Here is a 13,692-nt window from a genome sequence, read left to right on the forward strand (position 1 = left end):
AATAGTGTTGGTAATTAAATTTATTTGTCAAAACCGGTATAATTAAAATAAAATAACTTATAAAATAGATTTTTAATTTTGTAAATAAAATGATAAAGATTTTAAGATTTGATATGTTATTTAATAGTTAAATTAACAATTTTAATAATAAAAGAACATAATTGATATAACATCGATAGTATAGAGATGTAATTAAGACGTTTTGAAATTTGAGACCGATATAGAATTAAAATCATGATTTAAAGATGTATAGTGCAATTAACTCTATAATATAATAATATATGATAAATAAAATAGTAATAAAATATTAATAATAACTAATAAAATTATAGTAAGTATATGCATTCAATATTAATAAATGGAAAAAAAGGAGTGGCAACTTTGATTGCGTATCATAATTTTAAATTATCAAATTCTAATTATTCGTTTACCTTCATAAATATTTAATAGCATGCTTTTAAATTAAATATTTTATTAATATGTTAATCCATTCATTTTCAAACTTTTGTGCTTTTTGTAAAATTAAGCTTAACGTGTAATAATTCCTCAATTTTTTCAAAAATTTAATTAACTTTTTTTCTTGTACTTATTTGGGTACTTGAATTTTCCAAATGCATCAAAAGGCCCTCAAACCTTTTAAAAAAAAAGCAATTAAGCCATTACTTTATTTTGCACTCAATTGGATACTTGAACTTTCAAAATGTATCAAAAGACCCTCAAACTTTTTTAAAAAATAATTAAGCCCATGCTTTTATTAAAAATAGAAAAAAATTATAAAAATTAAAAGCTATAAAGCTATAAATTTTATTAAATTTTAATAAGAAATTTAAATATTAAAATTTATTAAGAATTAAAAAATATAAAAATTGTAAATTTTTTTCTAAAAACTCGTAAAAATTTTAAAATATATAGAAATATAAAAGTTATAAATGTTTATAAAGTCGTAAGAAAATTATACAAAATGTAAAAAATATAAATTTAAGTAAACTTTTTATAAAAATTATAGTACCAAAAGAAACATTTTATAATCTTTCTATAAGTTTCATTACTTCCTTTTTATCATTTTTCACCACATGTCACGTTGTATTAAACACGTGATGACTTTAATTGAAAAACTAGAGGTCGTTAATTTTTATAATTTTTATAAAATTTACAATTTTTATTTTTACGATTTTTATAAAAGAAATTCTAAATTCTCATTTTAAATTTTTATATTTTTATTAAAATTTAATAAATTTTCTAAAATTTATTATTTATTATAATTTTTAAATTTTTAATAAGAGCAGGGGCTTAATTGCTTTTTGAAAAATTTTGAGGGCCTTTTGATGCATTTTGAAACTTTAAGTACCCAATTGAGTGAAAAAAAAGGGCTTAATTTTTTGAAGAAGTTTGAGGGCTTTTTGATACATTTTGAAAGTTCAAGTGCTCAATTGAGTGCAAAAAAAATGAGGGACTTAATTGCTTCTTTTTTGAAAAATTTGTGACCTTTTAGACCCTTAAGCCAATAAAATTATTAAAAAATTAAATATTCAATAAATAATTAACAACATGTTAATAAATTGGCTTAATCAAAACGAAAGTATATCGTTTTTCCCATTATGGTAATTTAAAGTTTTTTTTGCCGATTTCAATCCCTATTATTATCAAACGTTTTTAATTCAATCCCTAACATTATCAAATGTTTCCGATTTAGATGAGTAAGATATCCAACAAATCATAAATTGCCATGTGACACAAGCTAAAGTCATCATTCAAAAACCAAAAAACCTAAAATATATAACTGAAATTATAAATATATATACTTGTCTAAAAATTAAAAATATGTTAGAATTTTTAAAATTGGAAAAAATATAAAAAATCTATAAAAACTATAAACATTATTAGAAAATGTAAAATATAATAAAAATATAAAATTATTAGTAATCATAAAAGATTATAACAAATTATTACAAACTCTAAAAATAGTAAAAATATTGTATCCCATAATAAAGTACACATTCGTTAATTATATTTAAAATATTAAAATTTGTTATAAAATTGTATATTGTAATACAATCAATTTTATAAAATTGTATTAAAAAATTAGATAATTTTTATATCAAATTTGTAATATTTTAAAATATTTCAATTTTAGTACTTTACTAATATTATTGGCAACATTTTTATTTGACTTGATCCCTATTTAATGTTTGGAATAAGCTTCTTTCATCCGTAATCATGCATATCCTCTTTTATTTTAAGTTCTTTAAAATGATTAAACACTCAACAATAATTCTTAAGATGGCCTAGAGACCAATAATTTGTCTTGAGATAGTAAAAATATTATTTAATTGAAATATCATTATTTTTATTGTTTAAATAATTTGAATAAAAAAGTTATCCAAATTTATCACTTAAGAAGTTCTATAAAATAATTATTGTAGGTGGTATCATCTCAAGAGACAATAATCAAAGTTCTAGTTCTAGTAAATATGATTTATAAAATATTAAAATTTCTAAAATTTTAAATTTTAGTTATTTTTCATAATTGTTTTTTTATTTTATATATATATTCTATTTTAATAATTTTAAAAAATTGTAATTTTTTGAAAGATGACATCACTATAACATAATCCTATTACACTATCACAATGCATGATTAATTGGAAATACTAAACTAAAAATAACATTAAAAACTAATGTGGGTAAAAAAAAATTAAAACCAAAGTTGCATTAAGCCTAATAAATTTAATTATTTTAAAATAATTATTATTATAAAAATAGAATGTTGATAATGGTAAGAGAAGAGAGTAAAATAAATCACACAAATTTTACATTTTTTTTTTTTTTGAACAAATCAGGCCATAAAGGCCTAGCTTTCATTAATAGCATCCAGAATTACAAGATCGTGAATCTCTTTTGAATAATTCACATCGAAATTCCAAATACAATTATTACTTAACACAAAATTGCAAATAAAATCAGCAATCTTATTGCTGGATCTAGGCGCCCACTTGATGACAGCTTCCTCAAAGGACCTCAGCTTCTTATAAATGGCTTTAGCTCGCTGACCCAGAAACCTTATATCCTGATCCCTTCTATTAATTTTATTCACTATGTTTGAACTGTCAGACTCGAATTGAACCCTTTTCAAATTCAAGCTTTTTGCCAGGCTGACTCCTTCCTCAATAGTCATCATTTCTGCCCACTCACTATTAAATGTCAAATCTTTAACGCAACCATACCCTCCCAAAACAAAACCATCTTCATCCTTGATAATCACACCCAACCCCATTTTCCCCTCTTCAATGGCAACATCTACATTTATTTTCATCATCTCTCGTGGCGGTTTTATCCATTTACGACCAATAGGTTGATAAGGGAGCATTGGTTTTTCGCTTAAGTTATGGATCTTGAAATCGTTGCTTAACGTCAAAGCTCTAGTCCATTTAGTACTTGCATCCTCCTCTTTACCACGAAATGTAAAGTTCTTTCTGTTATTCCATGAGTTCTAAATGAGGGTGATGAAGTTTTCCATACCTTTTTTATCAAGGATTCTCAAAGCCATCTCCAACCAGTCGATGCATCAATCAAAAACACTGCTGACCAATCTATCGTCAAAACCTCCACATTTCAGTGTCTCCCTCGCAGTTGGGCAGTCCTTTAACGCATGAATGAGCGTTTCAGTCCCACAACGCTGGCAAGCCGGATTCAATGAAGGTTGAATGGTCGCAATTTTTGAATTTGTAGGCAGAATTTCATGACCCACTCTCCAAGCAAAAATACAAATCTTTGGAATGATTTTGAGCTTCCAGATCATTTTCCAGAATAAACGGTGAGGTCCCATGCCTATCTTTTTTAGAATGAGCCAGGAGTACGCAACTTTCCCATGCCTATCTTTTTGAGAATGAGCCAGGAGTACGCAACTTTAGTTGTATATGTGCCATGATGACTATGAAACCAAACCAGCACATCATTCAGACAATGAAGAAAAATGAGGATATTGCAAATTTGCTCTCCCAAAGTTTCTCCATAAATATCATTCACCCTATTCCTGTCCCAACGTTTACTATCCGACATTCACAGTTCATGAACTTTCTTCTCACTAACTTGCTCCTTACTGCATATAAAAGCATCCCCATTAAGGCCTTCAAAGCCCCAATTATCCTTATAAATATCCACACTACTGCTATTTCCCACAAGCCATGCAAATCCTTGTCTTAAACTTCGAACAGCAATGGCAATACTTCTCCAAGTAACAGACGGTTTATCAACATGTTTTGGGCTAAAGAGGTTACCATCCGGGAAGTATTTTGAGCTGACAATATGGTAACAAAGCGTCTCCTTATTATTGAGAAGTCACTATGCTTGTCTTCCGAGGAGATCTAGGTTGAAAAGATGCAAGTCTCTAAAACCGAGGAGTACAAATATTGTCCCATGCCATCATAGTCCAGCCTCGGTCCTTGTTTTTACTCGTCCACCACATTCTGCAAATCCTTGAGTTCATATGTTCAATAATACCATCACTTTGTAATGCCATTGGCAAATGCATAAACTGCTAAGGCAAAAACCCAGTATTTTTCTTGGTTTATCTTCTAAACTTTGAATTTTTTAGTGACGTGATTGAATAAAGGAGTGAGACATACAAAATAAAACTTAAGAGAGCGATATGTTACTTAATTTCTATTTTTTTTAAAAGAAAAATCACACAAATTTTACATCTATTTATAATACAAGAGGAGAGACACTATGTCTATTTATAATTTTGTAAAATCATATTCTAATCAAAGTGAAATAGAAATAATGTAGTAAGGTTAAAACACTTTATTCTAATCAAAACCAAATAGAGGAAGTATATTTCTATACAGATTTTACTTGTGCAGCCTATACCATACCGCAAAGGCCTCTGACCCTCGTAGATCCCCTTATATTGCCACTTGTATTTTTATTTAATAAGAATTTGGGTCACATATCTTTAACAATTATAAATTAGTAGTATAAGATATCTAACATAATAGCAGCAAGTAATGACTCCATAACTTAATAACATAGATACATATTACCAAAAAAAAAAAAAACTAACATAAATACATATAGGGGTATTCAAACGGTCAATTTGGTTATTAACCAAATCGAATTAGCATTAATCGAACTTAAAAATCTTTTATTGTTAACCGAATGAATTTTTTTCAAGCACATTGACCGAACTAAAATATTTTGATTAATTCAATCGTTTAATCGAATTAACAGAAATTTATATATTTTTGTCTTATATATATAAGACATAAAAAATATATATTGCTAATGTTTATTTATTTATTTTAATAGTTGAAAAAATTTTAAGTGGAGGTGAAAACAAATGATATATACATATCTATATAATATGGTAAAGAATAGTTGAAAGCGAGAATTGTAAGCCATAATGTGAAACTTAGAATTGTACCCATATCGCATTCTAGTGCAAGCATTGAATGACAAAGAAGCTCTTTTTACCTCTTAGCAACAAATTATGAAGAAGAAATTTTACATAGTAGCAATGAACTGTCACATAATGACTCAATTAGAGATTGCTTCAAACATTGGCAACAAATTTAAAAAGCCATCCCATCCTATTGAATCTTCGATAAGTTAAAAGACAACCTAGGGAGAGACTACATGTGTAGGAAATAAGAGAGAAGGGGGTGGGGGGATGCAATTTCCATGAGGAGACTACTTTAAAATGGCCAAAAAAGGGATTTTTCCCTTTAACATAACTTGTATAGGAGACAGGTGCAGGGCATGAAGGACTTAATCATATGATGATGTTCTAGGGAAATATTCTTGGCAAGTGAAAATAGTTCTAGAATTTTGCATAAGGTCTCTTCTCAGGATATTCCAAGGCAATCAATGAAATTCATAGCAAAACAAAGTAATAAATTAATAGCAGTAGCAATGAGTGAGAGTGCAAAAAAAGTAGCAGCCTCAAGATAAAATACATAAAGGATAGCAAAGCACTAAATTAAATAATTCATAATTTATAATAAGCTCTATTTGGCAAAGGACAAAAGTTGTTCAGAAAAGTAGATTTTTTATGAGGCAGAAGCAGTGAAACTGAGCAAGCATCAACCATAAGCACCCTACAATCAGCCTAAAGCAGGTTTACAAGTTGAACATAATGTAAAGCACAAGAATCTGAATGAATACCTCAATAATCCATGATAAAGGTGAAAGAAAGTAGCTTGAAACTCTAACCATGGACTAAAACAAAAGAGAACTATTCAACAGAGATACAAGCGCTGCATTTAAAGCTGACACTAAGAAGGAAAAAAAGACCATTTGTAACAACCAAGATCGTTCCATTTGTAACCAGCGTGTTGGGCTGTCGGCGCTAGAAAGTTAGAGATTTTGGGAGATTTCAGATTAGGATCCATGGTGAGTTGTTTTTAGTTTTTAGGACATTTAAGGTTTTTTTATAAAAATAACTAGAAAATTTTAATTAATTATAAAAATGACCTACTTTTTTATTATGTACGTAAATAATCTCAAATAAATAGTAAAATTGGTCGAACAAAAAAATTTATTTTTCTGATGGAGCTATAGAGAATGACGCCGTCAATATAAATATCTGAGAAATACTAATATTTCTTAATAATTGGAGGGCTAAAAAGTTAATAACGGTGGTGGAGTCATAGAGAATGACGTCACCACTTTGTCAATTTTTTATTTTTAAAGTGATTATTTTTTATTATTTAAAACTAATATTTTATTTGATAGAAACATAGAGAATGGCATCATCAATGTTATGTGTGCCAATTTTTTTTATTTTAAAAATTGCAATAAAATCGCGACTAATTGAAATAGGATAATTAATAATAAAATAATATATGGCATGGAGTCTACTAATAATAGCATGGCGTTTGTGAAGATAGTGAAGGTGGCTGGTGGTTGGTGCGGCAGAGGATGGAATGAAAGGTGGTTGTGGCTTTGTTGCTAGAAGCAAATAGTGGGGCGGCAAGGGGACATTGTTTGGGATGGGAGAGCTTGGAAAAGAACCATGGTGTGTTGGTCAAGGAGCTGTTGGCTGGCAACTAGGTCAATGGAAATTTTTTTTTTTTTGGCATATTAGAGGGGTGACGTCATTATTTATGACTCCATAATTATTATTTATTTTTTAGCTCCTGAATTATTGAAAAATATTGGTATTTTTTTAGTATTTACATAGGTAGCATTATTCTTTATGGCTCCACAAAAAAAATTAATTTTTTTTAATCTGGCTGGCTGATGTGACATGTTGGTGACGTCTCATCTTTTTGGCTCCACCAACTTTCACTATTCATTTCAGTCATATGTACATAACAAAAAATATAGATCATTTTGTGATTAATTAAAATTCAAATTATTTTTATAAAAAACTATTTATTATTAAATTCTTAATGTTAATTTTACAAGTAAATTAATCATTTAGATTGGATTAAGTTTATAAATATATGTTTGGATTGAGTTTATAATGAGGGCTTGTGCGGAAGGGTGGCTGGGACCCAAGTGGATAATGGGCTAATATATATTATTTATTTCGATTAATTATTTAATTTCGAACCGAATTAATTTATAACTGAAATTTCAAAAAAATCATTAACTAACTTATGACCGAACTAAATTTGAGTACCGACCATTTTAACTGAAGTTTGAACACCCGTATATACATGCAGATAAACATAGTCATATATAATCTACAATAGGCATTATAAATAAAATAAAAATAAATATAACATAAAAGTAAAAAAATTATAAATATCATCATCAAATGACACTATCAGTGGAATGAAGAAATATCGTTAAATTACTTTGCCTTTCGTATGGTTTTGTTCATCAATCAATCAAAGCTACCCAAAAAACAATTGCATTGAAGCATAAATATAGATGGCGATCCACCAGAAAAAGTTGAAGAAAAAAGTAACTATTCAGTGAGTACACGTAAACATCATACAATAAGAACAAAAGAGTAGGGAAACCAGTTTTTTGTTGGATCTATCCCATGAAAACTCACTAAAATTGCTGCTAAAAGTATATTCCAATTGGCACATGGTAATATAGAACATGCCTAGTTTTTTCACCAGCATATCAGCTTGAAGCAGGAAGAAAAAAGGAATAAATAAAGGAATACGATAATAGAAGTGTTTCACCTTTAACATAAAAAATGTCCAATCAAGGGAACTGGAATGATCCTCCAATTTGGTTAGTGGTGGATGGGGGATTGATTGCAACCCAAAGGAGGGATATGGTGATGGCCATAAGACCTGACCATACGAACACAATTGTAGGTGTCCTTCCTCTTCTTCCCATCAGCCCTTTAGCAAAAGGATAGAGATGAGCCAGAACCCAGAAGCTGAAGAAAACTCCACCTAGTAGACGACTCCACTGAGGGATAACACTGTAAATTGTTCGGCTGAACCCGACTGCTATTGCTATTAAGTTGACCATCATGATCGTGATCGGTGGTATCATTAAGGATGTCCATTTGACTATGTAGAGATCAGCAAACTCATCATCCAAGTCATCTCCTGCTGATTTTGATGTCAAGGTGAAAGAAATCTCAATCCCAGCAATCACTTTCAACAGGCCCTGAAGCACGGCAGCAAGATGAGCACTTGTCCCCCCGATCAACCAAAACTGCTCGTTTCTCCACCACTCTTCCAACTCAATGCCAGACCACTTAATTTCAAGCACAGCTAGTAAACAAAGAGTAACTGTTATGATGAGGAGGTAAGTAAGGAATGTTACGTTGAGGGTCTGGACAATGAACTGGCCAGAGAACAACGAAAGTGCAGGAAGGAAACAGTAGACAATCAAGAAAATGGAGGTGAAGGGGTAGATTCCAACATTTAGATAGGCAATTCTCTGTAGAATCTTCATTCTAGGACTGGCTAGGAGAGCATTGTTACGGGAAAAGAAAATCTCAACTGAACCAGTAGCCCAACGCAAGACTTGGTGAAGCCTATCAGTGAGATTGATTGGAGCAGTTCCACGGAACGCATCACGCTTAGTCACACAATAAACTGATCTCCATCCTCTGTTGTGCATTCTATATCCTGTGACCACATCTTCAGTAACAGACCCATAAATCCACCCAACACGGTGTCCCCACTCAGTCTTATCCTCATACCAGCATGAAATGACACTGATTGCCTCTGCAACTGTCGAGGCATCAAGAAGTTCACGGGGAATGGTGAGAGCACCAGGTGGGCGCCCATTCTTCACAGCTGGATGATCTGCAAGGGGACGACCTTGAAACTCGGCCATAGGAATTGAATCAATGAGAAATGTTGAGTTCCCAAACCTCTTTGGAAGCAGGGACAGGTTCATCTCCTCGTCATCAGAATCACCCATTCTCAGAGCACGATTTTCCTCAGGGCTGTGTGCCATTGAGGAATGCTTCTTGTTACGACCAAAAAAGCAGCAGCTGCAGCAACCAGGGTGGTGTTCTTTCGATCGAGGTGGGTCAAAGCCATAAAGGGCAACCCTCCGAAAGAGGCATCCAGTTCCGACATAGACAGGGCCCATAAGACCATCAAGGGCCCGCATGTTTACATCAAAGAAAACAGTATTGTTATTGGCATAGCGATCAGAAGGGTCAATCCCCTCAAACCTTTGAGGGAACTGGACATAACAAATGCGATCACCTCCTCGATCCATCATGAAGCACATGCCTTCCCTCATTGCCTGAGAGTTGTAGATATAGTGATCGCAGTCAAGGTTCAGGATGAATGGGCCATTAGACATAATTGCAGATGCCCGAACAAGGGCATTCATGGCACCTGCCTTCTTGTTGTGGTCATAGCCTGGGCGCTTCTCACGAGAAACATAGACTAGCAAAGGGAGACGAATATCAACATCAGTTAGATCAATGAGCCTATCATCAGCAGTTCCGTGTAATGGTTCATCACTGGGTGGTTTCAGCATCACCTATGAAATCAAAATTTAAGAGATTAAGAGAAGGAAATGCAGCATCACATTATAGGCTACTCACTTTACTTTATCTACCAAAGTGAAACATCTTAAAACTTGATAATACCAATCCAAAGCAAAAGAAGGGGAGAAAATATGTTCAAACAATGTACTAGTTGAAAATGTGAAAAACAATATCTTGAAAATATTTATACCTGTATTATACCAGCATGGTCACCCCGGGAGTGCTCATTAGCTGGATTTAACCAAGTCCCAGGCCAATGAGTTCCATCAGCCATCCATGTGGCTTTTGGAATCTTCACAGCCTCTACAGGTTCATCTTCCCTATTCTGTCTCTGCAGCTTCATTGCCTTGATTTCCTCCCTTGCGTGAAATGCATCAGACCTACGGCGTATGGAGTCTGGCAAACCATTGATACGGACTTTGAATTCATCATACTCACGTTTAACTCGTCGGCGGTCCTTGACAAAATCTGGTTTGACTTTGTTCTTGTAAGGATCCCTCTTAAGATTGAAGTAAGATTCTGGATTCCTGGGTTCAATGTTATGTTTACGGCAAAATGGAACCCATATATTAGCAAAACTTGCTGCTTCAGCCATAGCCTCAAAAGTTAAAAGTGCTCCTCCATCATCAGAAACATAACAAGCAAGTTTTTCAACAGGGTAATCCGCAGCTAGAATTGACAAGATAGTGTTTGCAGTGACAAGTGGTGGTTCTTTCTCGGGATCTGCAGTAGAGACAAAGACATCTATGCCTGGAAGGTCAGATTTACCAGTAGGGTTGTTAAGGTTTGGTGTTTCAAATTTGTCCTTCAACACGTTAAGGTCTGTAGAACGATTGATAGGGCAGAGCTTGGGCAGTTGGTCAAGAAGCCATGAAAAAGCAAACCAAATTTCACAAACCACAGACATTCCCCATAGCCAAATAGCATCATTGTTTGGATGGTTCACCCTCCAAGCCAAAAACAACCCAAGGACAACAATTCGCAAAAATATCAGAAGCCTGCAAGCATAAAAAGAAAGGTTCAAAGGTAATGAAACAAGAAGGAGAGACAGTATCAATGTAGTCACCTTCCTATATTCATTAGTACAACAAGCAATCATGCTAAGCTACTGTGCATAAATGTGGCAAAAAAGCTCAAATGTTCAGAGACAAATAAAAGCTCAAGTTTTCAAGGAGTTATTGTCATGGTAAAATCTAAAACCATAGAGAAGAAATACAAGATGTAGGGTGATATAGAAATGTAGACTATACCGGTATGGGCTGAGAACAGCTGCTGGTATTTTTAATTTCCGAGTAAGTGGCCTCCATGGTTTGTTCATCAATTCTGTTGGCTCAGCAACTTCATCATCTTTTCCATTACCTATATTACCATCCTTTGGCCATATAGCATTGCCATAACCATATGTTCCTCTAGTCTCAAACAGCCAACGATTGTGATCGAAATCTCCTGTTTGACTCCTCATCAGCCCTGACTTCATTGACTTCATTAAAGACAACCTCCTCTCCATTTTGGACATTGTAGCAGGGGGCGGAAGTGGAAGTGGCCTGGAACTATTATCCACTGCTGCTTCATCCAGATCTGTGTTCTTATATGGTTCCTTACATCCAGGGCATAATCCATCCCCTGATTTCACAGCATCAATGTAACAATCCCGACAAATTTTGAAATCACACTCACAAGGGAGAATATCCGCACCACGTTCATCACTCATTATCTTTGCATCACACCCGGGAACAGCACAGGAAGAGCCTTTTGCACCAGCCATCTGTGGATGGTTTGCTTCAGATTCTATCACCTTGTCCATAAGGTGCGCTCGTGTAACACTATTGAATCCACCAGTAAAAAGCGAATTCGATACATATTGCTCTTCAACCTTCTGAGAAATAGAAGGGTCCATGGGTTGGTTGTCAGGGGTTGGAGGTATATGCACTGTGTAGTTCATGAAATCGCTGCTACTAAGCTCACTATCAAGATCATCCCTTGAATAGCTCACATAGCGACCCGAGGATGTTCTCCGGCCAAATGTCACAGTTGGAGGTATAGGAGGCTTCTGTGACTCAGTTGCATCAGAGGAGATCGACAAAGAAGATCGGGTCCCTTTAAAAGACTTTGAAGCCATGGTTTTTAGCTCTAACAGAGAATTCTCCTAGATCCTGAATTTCCAGAAGACATAAAATTATATCACTAGAAGCACTAGTAGAGATTTCACGGTTCTGAACTACAATCTCATCCTCTATTTGATTGCCAATGTCAACATAAAAGCAACTTAAAATACACATGATTTGGACAATTAACTAATAGATGGTAAAGGTATATAAATCATATGAATTTAATGTCAAATTAAGTCAACATCTGCAATAAAAATCGAAGAACTTTTTCTACGTTAACAGATCTGTACTAAACTTTACAACAAGAATTTTAGATTCCGAGAAAGTTTAAAGGCAACCAGGAGTGGGCCCAGTTAAACAAATCGTTCTCGCTAAGCAAACAATTCAAAAACTTTCCCTCGGTTTACCGCAGTTTCTTGGACACCAAACAAAAAATAACATCGTTGTCATGTTCTCAAACAATAAAATTTCTCGAAAAACACCAAATCTACACGTAGAAAAATCTAAGTATAAACATACAAAGATTATTATGCCTCAATACTAAATCTAAACTTCAATCAAAGCACTAATAGCCAACAGGGTACCTCTAAAGCCCGGATCAAAAAACACCACTTATCCAAAACTTCATTTTATCCCTCCCTAGCTCCCACATTTTCCCATCAACCAAACAAATTAACCCCAAGAAAACAAAAAGCAACATAAACCCAATTTGCCTTTAAGGAAGAAAAGATCCAAAAATGTCTAAACCAAAAAAAAAAACAGATCTTTAGCATAGCATTAACAACAACAACATAGATAAATGCTCACCCTTTTAATTTGTCTACTTTACGAAAGAAAAAACGATTTTCTTTTCCAGATCTCTTCCTTTAGTCTAATCTTGAACAAAAAAACCTCTTTAAATCAGAACAATCGAAACTCTTTCTCTTTCTATGTTTCTCTCATTTGTCGATCTCCAACTGCTATCTACTAAAACTTATAGAAAGGAGAGAGCTAAGACAGAAGGATGGGTGAAGTTTATAGTTGTGTTATGTCATAAAAGAAAAAGGAAGAGACGGGTTTTTGAAGTGGAAAGAGAAGTTTCTTTGAAATGGGTGTTTTCATTGAGAAATGGTGAAGTGAAGTCGCGGAGAACGTGTAGAACAACAATGAGTTGGTCTTAGTTGGAACACCGGCTACTAAAATATTGAAGACTGACTGCCATTGGCCTCTCACCGGCTTTCTCTATATATTTTTTACACACTGTAGAATTTGTGTTATTGGAGTAGGTTTTAGAGAAGGTGTTGATTTTTGGACAAGATACATAGAAATACAGGTTGCTTTCTTTCTTATGACCCAAAAAGGGAAAGGAAAAGGACTCAAAAATTAGCCATTATTTATGGATTAAATTAAGGGAGGGTTTTTATGGGAATTTTGTACATTAATGAGAAAGGGCATTCATGGTATTTTGGAGAAACCAAAAGGCTTTTTCATTTTAAATAAAAGAAAATGTAAAGGGCAAGTGACAAAGGAAAAATATGTCTTAAGTCTGTCATAAACAAAGTTCATGTGACCATCTGACATTTAAATCATTCTATATTTTTCATAAACAATGTGATGTGTTGTGATTTTTAAGAGATAATGGAAACTAAGTGGTAATAGTGAAAAAAGAGCATGCAA

The 13,692-nt window shown here is 33.2% G+C and overlaps 2 protein-coding genes across 2 annotated transcripts; both read right to left on the minus strand.

The window, feature by feature from the left end:
- Window positions 1–2,851: 2,851 nt before the first annotated feature.
- Window positions 2,852–3,826, minus strand: LOC108485235 (uncharacterized). The gene is made up of 2 exons (XM_017789069.1): window positions 3,587–3,826; window positions 2,852–3,490 (listed from the first exon to the last, which is right to left on the minus strand). The coding sequence occupies exons 1-2, from the start codon at window positions 3,824–3,826 to the stop codon at window positions 2,852–2,854; spliced, it is 879 nt and encodes a 292-aa protein (XP_017644558.1).
- A 4,073-nt stretch (window positions 3,827–7,899) lies between these two features.
- LOC108486136 (cellulose synthase-like protein D3) lies at window positions 7,900–13,420 on the minus strand. Its single transcript, XM_017789979.2, has 4 exons — window positions 12,844–13,420; window positions 11,179–12,081; window positions 10,119–10,926; window positions 7,900–9,921 (listed from the first exon to the last, which is right to left on the minus strand). The coding sequence occupies exons 2-4, from the start codon at window positions 12,045–12,047 to the stop codon at window positions 8,164–8,166; spliced, it is 3,435 nt and encodes a 1,144-aa protein (XP_017645468.1). The 5' UTR covers window positions 12,048–12,081; window positions 12,844–13,420; the 3' UTR covers window positions 7,900–8,163.
- Window positions 13,421–13,692: the final 272 nt, after the last annotated feature.

The sequence above is a fragment of the Gossypium arboreum genome, chromosome 2, assembly GCF_025698485.1.
Source record: "Gossypium arboreum isolate Shixiya-1 chromosome 2, ASM2569848v2, whole genome shotgun sequence".
Lineage (NCBI taxonomy): Eukaryota > Viridiplantae > Streptophyta > Magnoliopsida > Malvales > Malvaceae > Gossypium > Gossypium arboreum.